This window comes from Drosophila busckii, chromosome X (genome assembly GCF_011750605.1).
Source record: "Drosophila busckii strain San Diego stock center, stock number 13000-0081.31 chromosome X, ASM1175060v1, whole genome shotgun sequence".
In the NCBI taxonomy this organism is placed as follows: Eukaryota; Metazoa; Arthropoda; class Insecta; order Diptera; family Drosophilidae; genus Drosophila; species Drosophila busckii.
In genome coordinates, this window is record NC_046608.1 from 4,207,181 (window position 1) to 4,227,880 (window position 20,700).

The 20,700-nt window shown below is 39.9% G+C and overlaps 2 protein-coding genes and 1 long non-coding RNA gene across 5 annotated transcripts; 1 reads left to right on the plus strand and 2 right to left on the minus strand.

Annotated features, from left to right (window-relative positions):
* Window positions 1-26: 26 nt before the first annotated feature.
* Window positions 27-13,503, minus strand: LOC108606348 (voltage-gated potassium channel subunit beta-2). Its single transcript, XM_017996397.2, has 8 exons — window positions 12,973-13,503; window positions 12,602-12,828; window positions 3,219-3,289; window positions 2,576-2,894; window positions 2,387-2,514; window positions 491-831; window positions 208-426; window positions 27-148 (listed from the first exon to the last, which is right to left on the minus strand). The coding sequence occupies exons 1-8, from the start codon at window positions 13,453-13,455 to the stop codon at window positions 47-49; spliced, it is 1,890 nt and encodes a 629-aa protein (XP_017851886.1). The 5' UTR covers window positions 13,456-13,503; the 3' UTR covers window positions 27-46.
* A 52-nt stretch (window positions 13,504-13,555) lies between these two features.
* Window positions 13,556-19,226, minus strand: LOC108606350. Of its 3 annotated transcripts, none has more exons than XR_001915440.2 (5): window positions 18,891-19,226; window positions 17,730-17,820; window positions 17,559-17,642; window positions 14,077-14,174; window positions 13,556-13,712 (listed from the first exon to the last, which is right to left on the minus strand). It is a non-coding gene; the product is annotated as an uncharacterized LOC108606350 (long non-coding RNA). The 3 variants fall into 3 exon arrangements; XR_001915441.2 differs by having other exon boundaries at window positions 13,556-13,684; window positions 18,891-19,225; XR_001915439.2 differs by lacking the exons at window positions 13,556-13,712; window positions 14,077-14,174 and adding an exon at window positions 16,458-16,669 and having other exon boundaries at window positions 18,891-19,220.
* A 544-nt stretch (window positions 19,227-19,770) lies between these two features.
* Window positions 19,771-20,698, plus strand: LOC108607042 (translin). Its single transcript, XM_017997644.1, has one exon. It carries the CDS (start codon window positions 19,902-19,904, stop codon window positions 20,607-20,609), a length of 708 nt encoding a protein of 235 aa, XP_017853133.1. The 5' UTR covers window positions 19,771-19,901; the 3' UTR covers window positions 20,610-20,698.
* Window positions 20,699-20,700: the final 2 nt, after the last annotated feature.

Below are 20,700 nucleotides of genomic sequence, written 5' to 3' on the forward strand. Positions count from 1 at the left end.
GTCCGCCACCGCTCAGACTAAGCGGCCCCTGCGGGCAGGCTGATTGTCACCGAAGCGCCAGCGTCGATATCATTGGCGGTCGCACTGGCTTGTTCTCCAAAATGCGCTCCAATTCCAGCATAACGCTCGACGAGAGTCGCGGCAACAGCTGCAAGGCAAAGCTTTAGCTACGGGGAAAACCCTTTCGCATCAGATCAGGTCACTTACCTGCAGCGACTGCAGACTCTGGTGCAGCTGCTCGGCCGACGTGGCGCCCAGCAGAAGGCACTGAACCGGCTCATGCTTCAACGACCAGGCAATCGATAGCTGCGTTGGACTGCAGCCCAGTTTCTCGGCCAGCGCAGCCAAGTCGCGCAGTCGATCGCAGTGGCGACGACCCTCCTCGATGCGATCCTTGCCCCAGCTGCCCTGCGGCGACAGCGCAGCCTGCGAGCCACACAATAATTAATTAATCTCAATTATTTCATTTAGACGCGCTCGCTGCACTTACATTGCGATTTATCTCATCCTCGGTCCAGCTGAAGCTCTTGGTCTTGAAGCTGCCCTTGGGCAGGAAGAGCTTGTCGCCATTCTGCGTATCGCTCAGCGCCATCGAGAGCGGTCCCCAGGCCATCAAGCCGACGCCAATCTTGTTGTACATCTCGGGCAAATAGAGCTCGCACTTCTCGCGACAGAACATGTGATACTCGGACTGTTCCACAATGGGCGTGATGCAGTTGAACTGGCGGCAGTTGGTGTACGCCTCCATGATCTCCACCTGCGACCAGCGCGCCGTGCCCCAGTACATGGCCCAGCCCTGCTGGATGACGTAGCTCATGGCGCGCACAACTTCTGTAAATTAATCAGAGGCAAATTGTAAATAAAAATTGTTAAGCAATTGTATTATTTTTTAAATATTATTCAAAGTCAGTGACTATGCATTTATACATTTGATTTGATACAAAAGCAACACAAATCAAATAAGTGTGTAATTATTTTATAAATAGTAAGCAGTAATGTTTAAAAATGTAGACTGTAACTTTTAATATATTAATTCAAATATATATACTTTGATGTAATTTTATATCTCTCATCTGTTTAAATATATTATATCATATTTATATTTATTTCGGCTTAAAGCATATTTCATATATATTACTATAAATTTTAATTTTATTTAATTTAAGTTAATGTAGCATATTTATTAAACAAATGAAACTAATATACTAATGTATGCCATAATGCCTGTGTTTATTAATAATAATAATTTAATATACATTTATTTTATTTATTTTAATTGTAGCCTAGAATTAAATCTATGGTACAATTGGTATAGCCAGAGCAACAAGGCCTTCAGGCCAATTTAATATAAATATAAATGTATATAGTATGCAATTAGCAATTACTAATTTCAAATCAAAGCAAAGAAATAATACAGTGCATATAACTGTTGCTTATTAATAAATATATGCGCATTGAAATTTAATTGAAATTAGCTTAGCCACTGCTCACTGCTTGCTTCACTGTCAACAGCTCAAGCGCAACTGATGGGCAAGGGGCCGAGCCGCGCTGCTGAAGCCTCTCACACTCTGACTCGAGTGCAAGCGAAGAAGCTGAGAGCGCATGCATCTCAGAGAGCGCGAGCGAGAGTCTTCGGCTGAGCTGTGGCCGCTCGTATGCGCTCGTTCGCTCTTCGCTGCTGCGAGTGAACGTCGCTTCGCTTGCTTAGTGGGCGGATTTGGGTGGCAAGTGGCTTTGCTTTGCCTTGGCAGCAAACTCTCTTCAGCCTTAGCTAATCATTTGATTTAAATAAAAATTGTTTTCAAAGCACTGTGCATGGTTTTTCTTTAATATTGTATTTGCAGCATTAACTAAAACTAACTAGCATAGCCTAATTGTTCACTCTAAAAACATTTAAGCAAGAGTATAAGAATAATAATCTTTTTGCGCCTTACTCTTGCTTTAAATGTAAGCTACAAATATTTTAAATACAAATTGTTTTAGTATAAGCCAAATATCTAGAATATATTAATATATAATAAATATATTTTTGATGTTGAAATGCTTCTCAGATATTATTTGTTAAATCGTTCAGTTTGGCTCAAAGCGAAGGCAAAAATAAATGAATATTTTTCTAAATTTAAAACAATAATATAATAAAGTAAGCGGTCTATTTAAATAACTTAATATAATCTAATCTTACGATTATAATTTCACACACTTCTGAAATAATTTTACTAGAATATTTAAGCTAATAAAACTAATAATTTATAAGTTAAAGAAATCGGATTAGTTGCTTATATGCATATTATTGTATAATAATAACCTAGTTTAGTTAACATTTATTTCAAGTTCTGGCTTGAATTAAAGTCTCGACTCTTCTGCTTTATTAATTGCACCCACTCACCTTCCATGGGACACATGGGATCCGCCTTGTGGATGATGACTATGTCAATGTAGCTCAGCTGGAGTCGCTGCAAGCTCGCGCGGACGCACTCGATGATGTGCTTGCGTGAAAGTCCGCGCTCCTCCGATCTGTGGAGATTGGATGGGCAATTAAATGAGCATTCAGTTAAAGCCTGAGAGTGAGACTCACTTGGTGCTCCAGTAGACCTTGGTGGTGATCACATATGTGGTGCGCTTCCAGCCGGTGCGTTGGAGTATTTTGCCAATTTCGGTCTCGGAGTGGGCCTCGGAGATGTCGAAGAGATTGATGCCGCTGTCGATGGCCAGCTTGAGTATGGACTCGGCCTGCTCGTCGCTAACGCCCGGCGAGAATACGGGCCAAGTGCCCAGGCCGACGTTCGAGATGCGCAGCCCACTCTTGCCCAGATTCTTGTATCGCAGCCCCGGCGTCGGCGTTGAGCCGTGCCGCAGCTGCAGCGCCGGATTGGAGCCCAGGCTGATCGAACGGCCTGTGTGTGTTGTTCGGAGGTTCAGGTTGGATTGTTGTTGGATTGGATGTGGTTTTTGGATTTTGCAACATGCCAAGGAATGGAAAGTTTGTAAATTCGGTTAATTATGCCCAAAAGGAGAGACGACGCGAGCTAAGACAAACGTGCAAAGAACAACGAACAACAAAAGCAAAAGGCAAGCTACAACTAAAGCACATGTGGCGTATGCTTAATATCAAGCATACGCAGCGTAAGCAAAAGCAAAGCAAATCAAAATCAAATGTAGCTTCATTTTCTTTGTTTTTTTTTTTGTTGGTTATATAGAAAAGTGACAAATTTTGATACCGAAATCAAGATGACCGCCCGTACCACTGAACTCCTCCATGCAGTCGAGTGACGCTATCGGAGCCCGGCACCTGCAAAGAGCAGAAAGAAGTGGGCATAAGACAAATGTGGAGCAACACTCAAGTGTTGAGAGCACTATAATTAAAGCTTAGCTTAATTTATTTATATTTAAATGCTTTGCCTGCTTTGCCCTGCGCCTTAAGTTTTACCTGTAAATTGTTACCGGATTCGAATCATCGCTGGCATTATCGTTGTTATTGTTGTTGTCGTTGGCAGCGACGCTGGCGCTGGCAGTGGCAGCGCTGCTAACTGTAGCGCCCATGACAAAGTTTAGGGCGCCTGGCAGCGGCATGAGCATCGTGTCTGCGCCGCTCGTCGGCGGCGCCTCCGAAACCGTAAAACTTACTGGCACTGCTCCTGGCATGGCTCCAACGACTGGAGCACTTGACTCGTGCCCCGCCAGCAGCGGCGTGCTGGCATTCGGCAGCTCCAGCACTCCGCCCTGCGTCTGCCCCGCGTACTCATATGTGGCGCCACTCTCATTAACAATCGCATTGGCATTAGCATTGGCAGTTGCTGCTGCTGCTGCTGCTGTTGTTGCTGCTGCTGCTGCTGCTGTTGGATGCGAGCTGGCCGGACTGCCGTCGCCATTGAGACTGCTGCCTAGCATGGACATGATTGTGTGGCTGGCGCTTCAATTGGACTCTAGTTCGCTTCCAAAACTGGTTGGCGTTGCATGCTCTCGCTCGTTTATATTTTATTTATTATTTAACACTATAGATTTGACCAATAATCACAATTTGAATATTTCACAGCTGCTTGAAGCTTTTTTATAAAAGGCTGCTACTTGTTAAGGCAATAAGTACAGTCAATAAATTGTTGCATTTAATGCTAAAGAGAAGGACACAAGAAACAATTGTTTAAACACTTTTTGCGCTGCGCACTTTTTAAATTATTTATTTATGTATAACACATTTGGAAGTTTGAAGTGTTGAAGCGTAAAAAACACAAGAAAAATATTTTAATTTAGCCTAAAGTCATTGGCATACAATTAAATCAAAATGATGCTGATTATGATTTAATTTATAATTGAATATTATTTTAATTTGAAAATCGAATCAATTGAACTTTGTTTGGAATGCAATTAAATTAAATACAGCAGATATTGAAATTTCGAGTTGAATTTAAAATTATACAAAATATTAAAGTTAAGCCTAAGAATAAAATTTATATAAATTGTGTTTTGATTAATTAAATTATTTACTTTAATATTAAAAGCAATTTTTAATTAAAAAAAATATTTACAATAAATTAAAATGTTGCTTAAATTGCTGCCAAAGCGCAAGAGTTTGAGATTAAATGTTGCACTGAATTCAATTCAATTATATTTTAAATTTGCTATATTTTATTTAAACGCTGGTTGCAGCTACTAGATTTATATTTCTTTTTTTTCGTTGCTTGGTTAAAAGCAGAGCGAGGACAATGGGCGCTGAATGATGACTTCGTATATTGGGGTCAAAGTTCATAGGCACTACGCACAGCTGAGCGCGCGGCGTGCTAAGCAGACATTCGACATTAAATTGCTGCCAACATGCTAATTAAATTAAAGCACTTAAAAACACAACTGTTTGTATAAACATTATATGCATATATATATGTATATACAAATATATATATATATGTATTATATTTGTTATATAGCCACAGCATGTTGATCAATGATGAATGGCGCTAAGGCTCGAGGCAGAGGCGACTAAATCGTGTGAAACGTGACCTGCAAGTGAACATTAGCAGTTAGTCCCGCAACCCCCTCCCCACCCCTCTCGGGTGGCTGGTTTTGGGGGCTCACGTGGCAGTGGTCACGCAACTGTGGCAACTGCCAACTGCCGCACAGCGCCCTGTGCTGAGCTGAGCGTCCAAAATGCAAATTATTGTGCCACGCTAAGCGAAAATAACAACAAAAGCAAAAACACATTATGACCCAGCCGCAGCATTGACTTTGGCTAAAATCCAATGCCTAATTTGTTGTTGCGCTGCCATTGTAATTTCTGCTGCCCTCTCTCTCGCACACACACACACACACACACACACATAGATATATACACAATAAGCTGCCCCTGCCTAGGCTTTTTGTATGGCACGACCTTCGCTTAGCTTGCTAAAAGGCTAGGCCAAAACACGAACTTATGGATACAAGATATTCGAAAAAAAACAAAAACAAAATACAAACACTAATATTGAAACCAAATATGCTACAGTAAACGCTCGTCAGACAAACGCTGCTGAGTCGAAAGAAATTATTTCAAACTAACAAAATTTGAGCAAAAAGTTTTAAAAAAATCTTGTCAGTCGCTGAGCTTTAAACTTTTAGCTTATTGCTTATAATTTGTCATTGCAATCGTTAAATAAATTTAGCGTAAGCCTATAAACAAACATAATCGAACTACTAATGACTATGATTAATAATCATTAGCCAGTTGCCATGGCCAAGAGCAATTCAAGTGCAACTAAAGCCAAATTTGAAGTCATAACTTTAAACTTAAGCCAAGCAGCGACTGCTAAACTGAACTGCATATCGTTTGTATAATTTGGCAAACTTAAGCATATGCAGCGAGTGCGCACTGTACAGTGTGCACATGTATGAATAAATTGCACAAACTATGCATATAAAGCAAGCAGCAAAGTCTGAGCGATTAGAGTAGCGCTGAAAAGTATGCTGCAATAATTGTAAACGCAGTCATTTTGATTTACGCAGCCAAAGAAACAAATACACACACAGACACACATACATACGTATATATGTTATGCAGTTATTGATTTTGTAGTCAAAGTCTTCAAGTGTCTTATTGGCGATTATCTCTTCAGTTGTCAACGCCGCTGCGTTTTGACCTTGTGAACAAGTTTAACTGCCTTTTTTTTTTTTATTCATAAATGCCAAAACGGCAAGAGAGAGAGAGAGAGAGCGATAGCTGGCTTAAGCTTATTACAGCTGACCCACAATGCACAGGCAATTACATAAACAGTTTGCCACTCCCAGCGCCTTGCAGTTGCTTTGGTCCTTGATCTTAATAACAAGAAGTCGCCGCAAACAGATTTGCTTTCGGTTTTTTTGCTTTAAGCGCAGAGGCACAAAAATAAGGCAATTTCATGTTTATGTGCCCAGTGCAGCTGCAACTGCCACAGACACGCTGGCACCGGCTGCCACACACACACACACACACACATGCACATATATGTGAAGAAACAGATGCATGCGCCAGTTACATGCCACATGCCTAAAATGCAGCTTCAAGCCTTGACTTGTCTTGTTCGTTTGTTGCTAAAGATACATGAATATACATATATGCTATAAATGCCAGCACATAAGCCACATATGCATGTGTATGTGTGTGTGTGTGTTGAGTATATAAGTGCATTACGACATTTTTAAAGCCGCCTTTGCTGCTGCGGCTGCTGCTGCTGTGAGGCTCGCAGGCTGCGGCTGTTAAGTGCTTTATGTTCAACAACAAATGTAAATAGACTTGCACATATGTATATGCGCATATATATATATTAATATATGCTATATGCTCGCCAACTGGCTGTTAACATATGCAGCGCAGTCAGGTGTTATAGTAAATAAAACACGGATTTCAACAATTTGCCACAGCCGCTTGCATTTCAAACTAAGAGCGAGCAACAGAGCGCTAAATTTAAATAAATAAATAAAGTTGCGCATATTAAACAGTTATTTAATTGCTAGCAACTAGCTGTGCATGAGCATTTATTTATTATTTCGCAGCTTAAGCAATCAATAGAGCTAAACGAAAACAAACAAAATGCAAAACTTTGAATTTATAAAAATTAAATTTGCAACATGGCAATTTTTTTTATAAAATTGCAGCATAAATATTATAAAATTAGCATTAGCATTTTTGCGTATTATTTAAAACAATATATAAAATAAACAATCATAATTTCATTTAAATTTAAGCTTATATTTGAAATAATAAAAATGCAAAAATAAAAGTAAAGCAAGATTCAAATACATTTATTAAGTAAACATTTAGCTTGCGTTTTATACAAAACAATATAAAATGATATAGACGCAACTCAAATATAAAACTTTGCATTTATTAATATTTGCTGCGCGCTTAATTTATTATTTTAATAATTAATTAATATATTTATTGTTGTGCCAACTGCGCAGCTTAAATTGAGCAATTAAATAAACATTCTTTTCGTTGCCACTGTGGCCCAGCTCTGCTGCTATATATGGCCTATATAGTGTAACTGTTAACTGCTTGCTGGTCGATATGCCGCATTCGCTTTACGCTTTTTATTGTGTAAATTGCCCTGACCTGACTGATTTGCCACACGAGTGCGTGTGTGTGTGTGTGTGTCTCTGTGTGTGTGTGTTTATATTTATGGCTGGTCGAATTAAATGAATTAAGCAAAATCAAGTTACAAGCAGTTGTAGTTTGTTGTGCGGCGAGCGAGTTGAGCAGCAATCGATACAAAATGTATGGAGTTGTTGTTGTTGTTGTTGTGGCCTTCGGTGGCGCCACAGAGTGGCTGCTACACAATTTACATGACATGCTCTCTCCCATTGTTTAGTGTTGATCGCGACACGCATACAGCCATTTACAGTTACGTGTGGCATGCAACACGACAACGAAAGATCAAATGACAGCACATCCCACACCACCCCACTCCACCCACTTGCTAGAGACACAACACGCCAACTCAATCGCAGTTCAATTGCAGTGGGCGTGGCGGCGCGGGCGCCCACATAATCAAACTGAAATAATTATTATTATTATTATTCGATTTTATAGGCCGCGCTGCTGCTGCTGCTGCTGCTGCTTCGGCTATTGACAATGACATTGAAATGTCAAACACACACACTAACTAACTAATTAACTATTTATAGCTACGCGCAGCTCTTTCTCTCTCAATAACTAATTCAAAGCTCATTTTGCCCAAATATCCACTAAATATGCGCAAATTTAAATACTCACTACATAGTAAGCGTTGAAAATAAATAATTAAAAGCGAAACTAGCTAAAGCAACAACAAACGTGCGACATGCGGCACCAGCCCCCACCCCAACCCCCAGCCCAGTAGCAGCCAAAATTAATTGCAGCACTCAGCATAGACAAACAAACTCTAAACTTTATTTAATATCATCTATTAAGCTAAAACTAAACTAAATTAAAGTAAATTTTGTTGCCATTTAATTTTTTCTCAAACTTTTTGTTTGCTATTATTATTTCTAAGCAAATTTTGTAGTATTTAAAGCTGATTTACGCTATTTTGTTGCTATTTAATAGAAAAGTGCAAGCATTGGGGCATAACTTTTTAGTTTAAAACAACAAACTTCAACTTAACTGATTAGTTGCTACACTTTTTGAAGTTATTGAATTTCAATTAAAAAGTTAAGCTATTAAAATGTTAAGAAATAAATAAGCATTGGGGCATAACTGCTAAGCTAAATGTTAGCAACAAAATATTGTAAACAATTTAATTTGTTTAGTTTGCTCAAACTTTTCTCAGCTCAACTGTTTGGTAAAATTTAAATAAATTAATAGTAAGCATTGGGGATCTAGCAGCTGTTACAGCTATAAATCTAATATGCTATAAGCTCTATATAGATATAGCAGCTTCAACTACTGGTTTAGACATTACCTGGCCATTAACTGTTTAAATTATATACGCAGCTGTCTAAAATATGAAGAAAGTAAATTGCTGCAATTATGAAATAAATGTTAAAAGTTTGCTTAACAAGTTGGCTCAACATAAATTGAACTTTATTTATTATTTATAGCTGTAAGCTGCATTGAAGGTTATCAAATCGAAAATGCCAATAATAATTAACATTGCACTTGAATTAGAAATTGATTAAGCGCGACAGACGCGGCGAATGTGTGTGAGAAAGAGAAAGAGATGCTGTCAGAAGTGTCTGCCAAAAGTTTAGAGATGCTTCAACCGCAGAGCAATTGCACTAAGGGCTACAAATTGAATTGCAAACTGACATACAAACACACACACACACACACACACACACACACACACACACATGCATGAGTGCGTTTCGTTGTAAGTTATCTGCGTTAATATTACATCAGTGCTTTTCTTTTTGTTATTGTTGGAACTGCAGCTTTAGATTTATGATTTCCCAGGGCGCGTAATCTAAATATCTATGCTCACACACACGCACACATACATAAATAGGCAGCACGTGTGTGCGCGTTGTGTTTGTTTGTTTGCTTGCTTGCTTGTGTAAATAAATAAACAACGTTTTTTTTGTAGATTGGATCACACTTTGGCACACAATAAAAAAAATGCAAACAAAATAAATAATGAATGCGATTGAATCGATTTTGGTTGCAACTTATCTAAAGGGCAACAGATCTTAAACACTTAATAATACATACATTAGCATATAGAGTGTGTGGGTGTGCGTGTGCGTGTGTGTGGGTTTATGTGTGTGCGTGTTTATATGCGATAAACAACAATTTATGAATGTTTTAAAATAAATGTAGTAGATTCTTGTTGTTGTTGTTGCTTGTCGTTCAGCGTTTTTGAATGTTTATAGCTTAAGCTATTTTCAATCTATGTGTGTTGCTGCTGTTGTTGTATTATTTATTTATTTATTATTTAGCCGCTTCTTAGCCCGCGCACCGTGGCCGTCGCCGTCGTCGTCGTCGTCGTCGTCGTCCGCTGCGTCTGACACGCGAAACACGTAACACCGCAATGAAGTCGACAGTCGAAAGACAAAATATTTTGGCCCGCAAGCCGAAAACAGCAGCAAAGCAAAAATGGTGAGCAGCAGCAGCAGCAGCAGCCAAAAGGGAAAGAGCAGCAGCGCAGGCGGCGGGCGGGCAGCGGCAGCGGCAGAGCGTGGACTTGGCAGAACGGTCACAACAATACAACAACACATGCGAGCCAAGCAGCGGCAGCGCAGCAAGCAGAGCGGCAAACTTTTGTGCGAAAAAAAACCGAAATAAAAGTAAAACACACTGACAACACAGCACTAGAACAAAGTGAATAATAAAAAAAAAACGCACACACACAGACACACACACACATGCATATGTATATTTCACATTGAGCACAAGTACAACAACAACAAGCAGAACAACGTACAAGGCGGCACATCTCGGCAACAGAAACGACGACGACGACGACGACGACGCAAAATGCACGTGTTATTTGTGAAATGAAAGAAAAGAAGAAAAAAAAACAGAAACTAAAACAAGCGCAAGCAGCAAAATGTCGTGTATTCGGCCAGGCGACAGAACTGAGCGAGAGCGCAAGAGAGCGCAAGCAAGTGAGCAAAAGAGCGCGCGCGCTCAGCTCAGTGAGCTAGAGTGAGTGAGCATGCGAGCGCAACGCTGTCGACAGCGCAGTCGGCGCAATTGCAATTGAGAGAGTGTGTGTGTGTGTTGGTTGCCAAACTCAAATGCGAGCTTTTGCGCTTCGGCTCTCTGTTTTTGTGGTGAATTTTGAGTGGCAAAACACACACGTGTTCCAATTTTCAAGCGCACCAACAACAATTGCCCCGATGCCGACACCAATACCTAACCGCAGTCCCGCACTCACGAGTACATCTGCAATGCACCCCCGTCGTCATCACCCCCCTCCCGCTCTCGTTGAGTCAACGCACTTGCAGAGCCTAAAACAAACTTCTAACTGAGGCCCCCTCGCTCTCTCGCTCTCTTTTACTCTCTCGCTCCGCTGCGTCTCTCTAGTCTTCCAACTAAATACTGCTGTGCGGCGGCAACTCTTGCTATGCTGCCTGCACCAGGGAAATGAAAATGGACACGTACATCTGTTTACCCACACATGTTCACATACACTTATACATATATATGTATGTGTGTGTGTGTGTGTGTGTCGAGGGCAAGTGGCTCATACTCAAAGCGAGCTCAAAGCGTAAGCTCAGGTTTCAATTTTGATTGTTTTCTAGTATGCACACACACACACACACACATACATAAGTGTATATGTATATGCTGCCAGCTGTTTTGCAACTGAAACTTTTAGTGCTGTTTGTTTATCCTGCAGGCAGAGCACTTAGATGTTACGTTTATTGCAAAATACTTTTTAAAATGTTTTTAAATATTTAATGCGCGCTGCTTTAAAGCGTAAGCGCAAACGTAACGATATTACGTATACGTATTATTATTAAAAAGCACTGTATTTAATCTAAGTTAACTATTAATAGCTAACAAATGCTGCGGCTGTTTAGCATTCCCATTATATAAATTATGTTTACTTTTAATTTGCATAAAATATAATATATTTACCTCACTGCTTTGAAATGCAATGAAAATCTTGAGCTAACGTTGCGTATTCCTCGACAGATTCTGAAGCACTACTTGCAGTCTTGAAGACAATAGCGAACTGAACCTAACAATTGTCATACTAATTATTCCTATCAATATCAATAACACATTAGTCATAGTCGTGGGAAACGATGGCTTGGCGTGAGTTTCAATAATTAATTGTATAACTGCTCTATCTTCATTTGCTAAAAATTCAAATATAGTCGACGAATTGCACAGCAAGGCTCTTTATGTAACAGTCTTTATACAAGAAATATATAAAATTTAGTAGAGTTCAGTTTCAAATCCTTAAAGCCAAGTGGTTAATAATGTTTTATTGCTTGCTCAGTTATGACAAATGTCTTATAATCTATATCTGGCATATAAATAAGCAAAACTGTCTGAACTAAGCTCAGCTTGAAACTGATTTTGTATTGCTTTGAGCTTAGTGCTTAATGCTGTGACTAACATGCCAAAATATGAAATAAATAAATATTAATTAAATAGTACTCAGCCATTAGTTAAATTTGCAGAAGAAGAATGAATTAGTAAATTAATTTATTAGGCGATGCAATTTACTGAGCTTAGCAAAAAGCATTGCATACTTCAGAGCTGAACAAAGTTGCCACTGATTTGTTTATGCAATTAAGCGCTAATTGCAGCTGCAATTGACATGCAAAATAGTAAACAGCCTTCGTTGACATTATCGAGCGCACACTGTAGCATAGTTTGGAGCCACTCACACCAGAGTACACTAAGTACAAGCGACTAATTAGCGTATTCGCGTTTCAGCAAAGCACAAAGCAAAAGCTACACGTTAGAAAAGCTTCCACTTGCCGCACACACACACACACACACACACATCGAGATGTATGTGTGTGTGTGAGGTGTGACAATGCAGGCGGCAAACTTGTCGCAGGTGGAAAGCTCGCTCGCTTAGCTTTTGTATATGGGTGGAAAATGGCGTTTGGTGGTTTTGTTGCTAACACTTGATTTAAAGCTTAGCTTAGAGGACTGAAGCTTTTAATTGAGGTATAAGCTGGCGCATTAGAGATTATAATAGTGGCTACTCACATGATGCGCTGGTAGGGATCCGTGTGGGTCGGCGCACATGTCACGGACTGTTCGGACTCCGTCGAATCATCGCGCAGCGTGGCAACGCCGAGCGGTAAGATGGGGATTATAGCAGCTGTTGCAGCTGCCGCTGTTGCCGGAGGTCCCGCCAATGCCGCCGTGTATGGAGTTGGCGGCGTGCCGCTGAACGTCTGCGGAGATGGAGATGGAGTTGTGCTCACAGCTTCCTAAGCGGGTCCAAGAAGGGGCGCGGGGGGAAATGAAATTGAAAGCAGATTAGTTAAATCTCAAAGCATTGAACGTGCTTGTTTGTTTGGTTGGTTGGTTGGTTGGGGTTAGTTTGAGCATTATATATACAGTGAGAGAAAAACCTTGAATTCAGCTGTTGTCTCCTGCACCGAGAAGCGTTTGCGCTCGTAGAAAATCTCACGCTCGATGGACCGACTGCGAAATGCGGGCGGCAATGAACGATCTGGCGGTGTTTGCAATTTGGGTGTGTCCGGTGTGCTGACTCTGCCGCCGCCGCCGCCGCCGCTGCTGCTTGCCTGCGATGCTGCAATGCTTTGTTGCAGCTGCAATTGTTGCTGTCGCTGCTGCTGCTGTTGCTGTTGCTGCAACGAATGCGACGAAGTTGTTGGCGGACTCTTTTCGTTTTGTTGCTGCTGCTGTTGCTGCTGCTGTTGTTGCTGCTGCTGTTGTTGCTGCTGCTGCTGATGCTGATGCAACTGTTGCTGCTGCTGCCGCTGCTGACTCTGCTCCTCACGCTTTTGCTGGCGTCGTATTTCAAAGTCCAGCAAACGCGCCTCACGTTGCTCCTTGTCGCGCTGTTTACATGCAATTGTTGCAAAGTGCATTTTTACAATAAATTCGTGAGCTCATTTGCCATTTTTAGTATTTTATTCGAATTTGCATATTTTGTTTTGTTTTGTTTTGATTTGCGGTTTAACTTTTAATTGCGTTGCATTTTGCTTATTAATTTTTTTTTTGGTTTTGCGATTTTCTTTTTTGCCGTCATTTGTGTGTTTCGGACTCGAGACCGAGACACGACTCGATTGACTGATTTATTGCGCGTTACACAATACACTGTATATATATTTTTCGAGAATTAAGGCTATATAGTTGAATAGATGACGGTTATGTCTGCTGGCACACACACACACACACACACACACACAGACACACACGCACACTCATACAGATAGAAGCAAACAAGCGCAGAGGCACGCGCAACTCGAACACGTTGCGTATACGTAACATATGTATATATATGTATATATAGTACAAAAAGAGTAAAAGACACACACACACACACACACAGGTATTATACACACACACACACACACACACAGGCATACAACAAAACAAAAAAAAATGTGAAAAGAGAGAGAGAGAGAGAGAAAGAAAGAGAGGAAGAGAGACAAAGAGCGGGGTGTGGAGAGCTGCACTTGTGTCCAACAGAGCTCTGGAACACTCACCTTGTAGTTGATAGCGTCCTGCTCTTCCTTTTTGGCCTCGCGCTCGCTGCGCTGTCGATCGCGCTGCTTCTCCTCGTCGGTTTGCGACGTTTTGCTGTCTGGATTGTGGATTTTTGTTGGATTGTTGGTGGCAAGACGGGAACACAGACACACACAACAGGCAAACGGATACGGATACACGGAAGCGGAAGCGGAAACGGAAACGGAAACAGAGAGCAAAAAGCCATTTGGGCAATTGATTAGTTAAGCTTTTGATCGTTAAGCACTAGATCAGTTTTCTTTTTTCTTTTTTGTTGGCAGCGTGTTTCATGCATTTGAAATTGTTAAAGCAATTGAATCATTAAAATTAAAACTTAATATATTAAGCATATAAAAACAAACAACTAACGCATTTACAGCTACAATACAATTAATTTAATTCAATATACAAAATTCAAATTCAAATTCAAGTTGAAAGTGAAAAGTTTAAGCTTAAGCAACTAAAACTAAAACTAACTAACAACGAAAACTAATTTATGTCTAACATGCCGCTACCGTCACACACAAAAGTCTACGCACAAACGAAATTTACCAACAACATGCCAACTCTCCACCGACTACTACTACTACTACTACTACTAAGTAACTCAAATCAAATTATAAACTGTCGCCCAACTCCTTTGACGACAGCATCAAAGAGCAGACAAACTTTTGACCTCAACGCACAAAGTCGCGTGCACTTTGCTAGTTAATGTGCCAGTCACATTTTAGTTAATTCAACTAGCGTCTACTACAAATTTATATGTGCGTGTGCGTGTGCATGTGTGTGTGTGTGTGTCTATGTGTGTGTGTGTAATAAATTGAAACCTGAGTAAATTGCATATTACTTTACACTTTCGCAGCTCAAAATAATGCGAGACAGCTCTTAGCTCTGCGTGCTATGATTTTCATATATGCGCATTACGTATACGCCACGTGTGTGCGACACGCGTGTCATATACGGTTTTAGTTTTAGTTGCTGTTTCAGTTCAGTTTTTTAATTACTTTTGACAAGTCTAATCAGCTGGTAATTGCAGCTTTCATTTAGTTATGAATTAAATGCGATTTGATTTGAAGTACAGTGAGTGCGCGCTAAGCAGAAAGTTTCGCATGTCGAAATTTAATCAAATTTAAACTTTAGAGCGCTACTTACTTTGAATTTGTCAAAGTAATACAAATTAGTTCAAGTGCTGCGCTAACTAGAAAACTGTTTTGATTTGGAATAATTTGTTTAGCTAAATTTAAACTTTCTGTAGTGCAGCTATGAACTAATTTATATCGAATTTCGAAAATAATTATTAAAACTTTAAGTCTAGAAGTCTTAAGTTAAGCATAAATTTCAATTTTCTATATATGAAAGCTACGTAATAAAATAAAACATATTAGAAAGTAACTACTAAACTAAATTTTAGCTTATGTAAATCTAGTTGTTATGCTGCAGCGCTTAGCGTGCGTTCACTGTACTTGCATTTTGTAGAAGAAAAATTAACGCTTGCATAACTTACAGTTTTACCCTTGAGATTAACCTAAGCGCCAGCAGCTAATGTCATGGTTAACTAGCGATATTTATCACAAACGTACAGCTATATATATGTGTGTTTGTGTGTGTGTGTGTGTGTGTGTGTATGACCTGAATCGCTAGTTTTATGTGCTGTAAGCTAATTTAAGTTAATTATTGCAATTTCTGTTTGTACTAACTGTACTTGGGGCATACGTAAGTGCTGCTATTAAGATAAATTGTCTGCAGATGTGCGATTACTACGCAACTAACTTGTTCGTATATGTATGTGTGTGTTCGTATGCGTGTCTTCGTATGTGTGTGTATGCCTTATAAGCTATTTTTATACAAATAAGTATGCAATGCTCTCTGCAAGCTGCAAGCCAAGCCCATTCATTTAGCATATAAATCCAAATTATATTAATCAAAAATTAGAGTGAAACTATTTGTAAAGTACATGAAATTTAATTTAGGCAGCACTACAAGTTCACAGAGCAGAGAGTAGAGTAGAGAGACAGAGATAGTGATAGAGTTAGAAAGAGAGTTAGAGAGAGAGAGAGAGAGAGAGAGAGAGTTAGAGAGAGAGCGAGACAAACTTACTCCTTACCTCTATAAGTGTCAATTGTTGTTTAAGTTGTTGTTGTTGTTGCTTATTGATAGTGAAGCGTGTTGAGTTTTGTTTTATGTTTGTCAAACACATTTAAAACATTTGCCACAACATTGCGATAAGTGCATATGTGTGTGTGTGTGTGTGTGTGTCTGTGTGTGTGCCAAGCAGACGGGAGAGAGAGAGAGAATTTCGTTTTGATTTCTTTTGCTTTGCGTTTTTCTCGTTTTACGTTTTGTTTTTGTTTTTTGTTGTTGAACTTTAAATTTGAGCTTTTGTTATTTATTTTCTTTTGATTGCTTGTCAATTTTCGAGTTTGTCGAGGCAGCTGCTGCGGCGTTTAGCGACGAACTGCGGCAATGTGTCTATGTGTGTGTGTGTGTGTGTGTGTGTAGCGGCAGCTGTGTGTGTGTAAACTCCTGTGTCTGTGTCTTTGTGTGTGTGCGTGATCTAAGCTGAGCTTAGCGGAGCTGCGTGTATTGTTTGTGGGCGGGGGCGTGGACGTGGGCGTGGGCGTGTCAGGGTGTTGGTTTTTTTATTTCAAAAAACGACACAATTATCAAAGAAAAGAATAGAAACGACAAATTGTGAACGATTAATACTTTTTGATTGTAAACATTGTTGCTTTTATTTATTTTGTTTTGTCAGTTGTAAATTGCATTAACTATTGATGTATTGAAAGATTGCGTGAGTTGGAGATATATGAGGAAACAATAGCTTATAATTATAATATAGAAAACATTGCCCAGACTGTTTGAGATTCGTATACATATAAACATAAAGTGAAATGAAAATGAAAATGGAAATTACAATTAATTATGCTAGTTATGCTATATTTAGTATCTGCAACTAAAGAAGACTCACTGCAATTGAATTTGTTGTTGTTATTGTTTTTTTTATGACAGTTTAACGTACATTTATTAGTAGTATTAGTTCCAAAATATATTGAGTATGAGTATTACAGCTATTTGTTATATTATATAGTTATATCGATTATAAGTTGGTTACGCTGCAGTTTCACTTTACGTTTACGTATACAAAACTCAGAAGACAACGGAAAATAATAAATTACATTATTCAAACTGTAAACAGAGACAAGAGACTGGGTACACTTAGAGAGCGAGAGAGAGAGAGAGAGAGATAGAGAGACAGACAGAGAGAGATAGAGCGAGAGACTTGCCGTTTATAGAAAACAGAATTGAAATTAACTAAAACATAAATAAAACTAAAAGAGCACAAAATCAAATGAAACGAAATACAAAACTAAACACAAGTATAAGTATGAGAAAGTAGAGAAAGTCGATAGACGTACAAACGAAGCGTTTAAGCTTCAACGGATAAATCGTACATGCAACTCACTTGAGGAGCCGCCGCCAGCGCCAGGTGGCGGATAGGAGAACCAAAATTGATGTGCCAGTTTGGATTGGCCCAATGTTGGGCTTGCTGCAAAACGCCAGAGAAGAGAAATTTATGTATAAGTTAAGCTAAGCCGGCGGCAGTGGCTCCAGTGGAGTGGAGTGGACTACTTACCAATTGAGAGTTACTAATGTCCTTTGATTTGATTCGCAATCAGTGCTGTGTTCATAGCGTTGGCAGGACAATTTTACAATTTTTGCCTTGTCTAAATGTTCGAGCAAACAATAAGCTATTAATTTGTAGTTAGAGTAAAAGCCAAACTATCAAAATGACAGGCAGGCAAACAAACAAACACACACACACACACACAGACAACAAGAGTCTCAGTCAAGTGTTTGGCCACTTTGGCAACACAAAATGTAGTTCAATGCAACACATACAAGCGCAAACAGCATCACACACACACTCACACATATATATATTTGTATGTACATAATACATATTTGTCGTCGGCCTTCGCAATTGCAAAAAGCAACGCAGTCGCTGCTGACGCTGACGTCGCAGTTGCTATGCGTTCGAATACTTATAATAACTGTATGTGTGTGTGTGTGTGTTTTATATATATATATTTGATACTGCAGTTGCAGCGACGAGTATCTATGACTACTCGCTTGCTTGACGCCCCCCCTGGCGTTTTGCCTTTCGGCCAGTGAATTTATGAGCAAATGTGCAAAATTCTATTGTTGCCAAGCTATTAATGTTGCCCAAGTGATCTTGCACACACACACACACACTGACACAGCTTGAATGCGGAAATTGCGCTTTGACACACATTTAATGCATACACTCATAGACAACACACATACACATACACATACACATACAAATACATTTTTCTTATGAGCGCAAGGCCGTAGCGCACAAAGTGCTTTGCTTTGCTTTGCTTTTGCTTTTGCTTTTGCTTTGGGGCGTTGGGGCGTTGGGCGTAGCAGCGTAAACAACAAATTAAATGCAATTACACACAGGCACAGTTACAGTTACTGGCAAAAAGCAACGCCTAGCTTAAGCACATAACCAAGTACATATTAGCTAGATAAGCTCACACACACACACACACATATACATTATATACACACACATAGTATATGCACAGTTCATTTGTCGCATGAGACAAGTTTAACAACTAAACGAGCACTTTGTGCATAAACAAACAAACAGCGAAAAAAATTTAACATATTATATAGTTTTGCAATTATTTCACACATTTAGCAACTTTTGCTGGCAGCAATAGATTGTTTGTTAATTGCAATTTTTTATAATTTTTTTGGGCATTACCATTGGCCACACACAGACGAGTAGTCAAAAAATAAAAAAAAAACCGGAACAAGCTAAACCAGGGCACGTTTAATGCGTGTGAAGTGAGACGACTTGTCGGGGACTTGCAATGTGTGTGACTGCTGCTGGTGTTGCTGCTGCTGCTGGTGTTGCTGCTGCTGCTGTTGCGTTTGTGCTGCGTTGTGTCGTTGCCCAAAAACTATGCACATAGTCTCATAATGGATGCCTTATTACAAGCCGAGGCTAACCAGCAACGACAACGACTACGACTACGACAACGACTAGGAGAGTACGACAGCAACACCTACACCAACAGCAATACCAATGCCCAACACCAACATATGGTTAAAAACTCTAACGAGCCACGAAGGAGCGCCGCAAGCATTCTCGCGAACAAGCAGCCAAAAAAAAAAGAAATCAAAAAAAAAACAACAGCGAGACATTGAGACATTTGAGCGCATGCCTCTCCACGGGAGAGCGCGAGAGCATCCCAGCTGGAGATGTGCATGGCCCATTTTGGTAACCCACACACACACACACACGTGTGTGTGCAAACGACGTAACGACGCGCATTTAGCCTTCAACACTATCAAAATCAGCATGACGCTCATTGTTATTACCGGTTTACTGTTTTTGCAACCGCTATGCTTTATGCTAGCTAAATAATTACTAACTAATTATTATTAATAAATTAATTGCTATTTTGTTTGTAGCAAAACATGTTAGGCGGCATAATTTTGAATTTTAATTTACATATGCAAAATAACTTCAGTCGGGATGACAGTTGCAAGCTTCAGCAATTATCGATAGCATAAAAGAAGATACTTGCCAAAAGTATCGCTTTTGATAAGCTAACTTAATTTACAGCTGCGTTGTTTGCAATTTAAACGCCAAATAAGTATGCTAAGTATTTCAAAACTACCAATACCATAAAAATTGCACAAATACTAGTGTTGCTGCAAATACTATACGTACATACCGAATAAACGACGCGCCAGCTGCAGCAACAAAATGTCGAATTTCGTTAATATGGACATCTTTTCAAATTATCAAAAACACATAGACAAGGAGCAGGAGATACGTGAGAATATTCGCATCGTAGTGCGCGAAATTGAGCAACTCTCAAAGGAAGCGACCATTACACTGCAAGTGATGCACGCTGACTTGAGCAAAATTCCCAATGCCTGCGCCTTGGCTCGCAAGCAAATTGCCGCCTGCGCTGAAAAATATGAAAAATTGGCTGCTTTATTGCCAACTGGCCAATACTATCGCTATTCAGATCATTGGACGTACATAACGCAGCGCTTGGTATTTCTATGTGCATTGGTAGTTTATCTGGAAACGGGCAGCTTGATGAACCGGGAGACAGCAGCCGAAATGCTTGGCCTGAAGGTAAGACAAGCCGATGGCTTTCAATTGGACATTGAGGATTATTTGCTTGGCGTTCTTATGTTGGCCTCGGAGCTGTCGCGCTTCGCCACAAATTCGGTCACAATGGGCGACTACGATCGTCCGCTTAATATATCGCATTTCATTGGTGAACTCAATACTGGATTTCGTGTCCTGAATATGAAAAACGATGGACTGCGCAAGCGTTTCGATGCGCTCAAATATGATGTGAAGAAAATTGAGGAAGTCGTCTACGATGTCAGCATACGCGGGCTATCCAAGGAGCAGCAGAAGCTGCAGAAGGAGCAAAAGGCAGAGAAAACCAACTGATTCCATACAAAACATTTGCTTAGGCTTAAGACAAGGTAGCTCGTAAATATGCTCAGCTGTCTATAAAATACAATGCAGCATTAATTGCTTT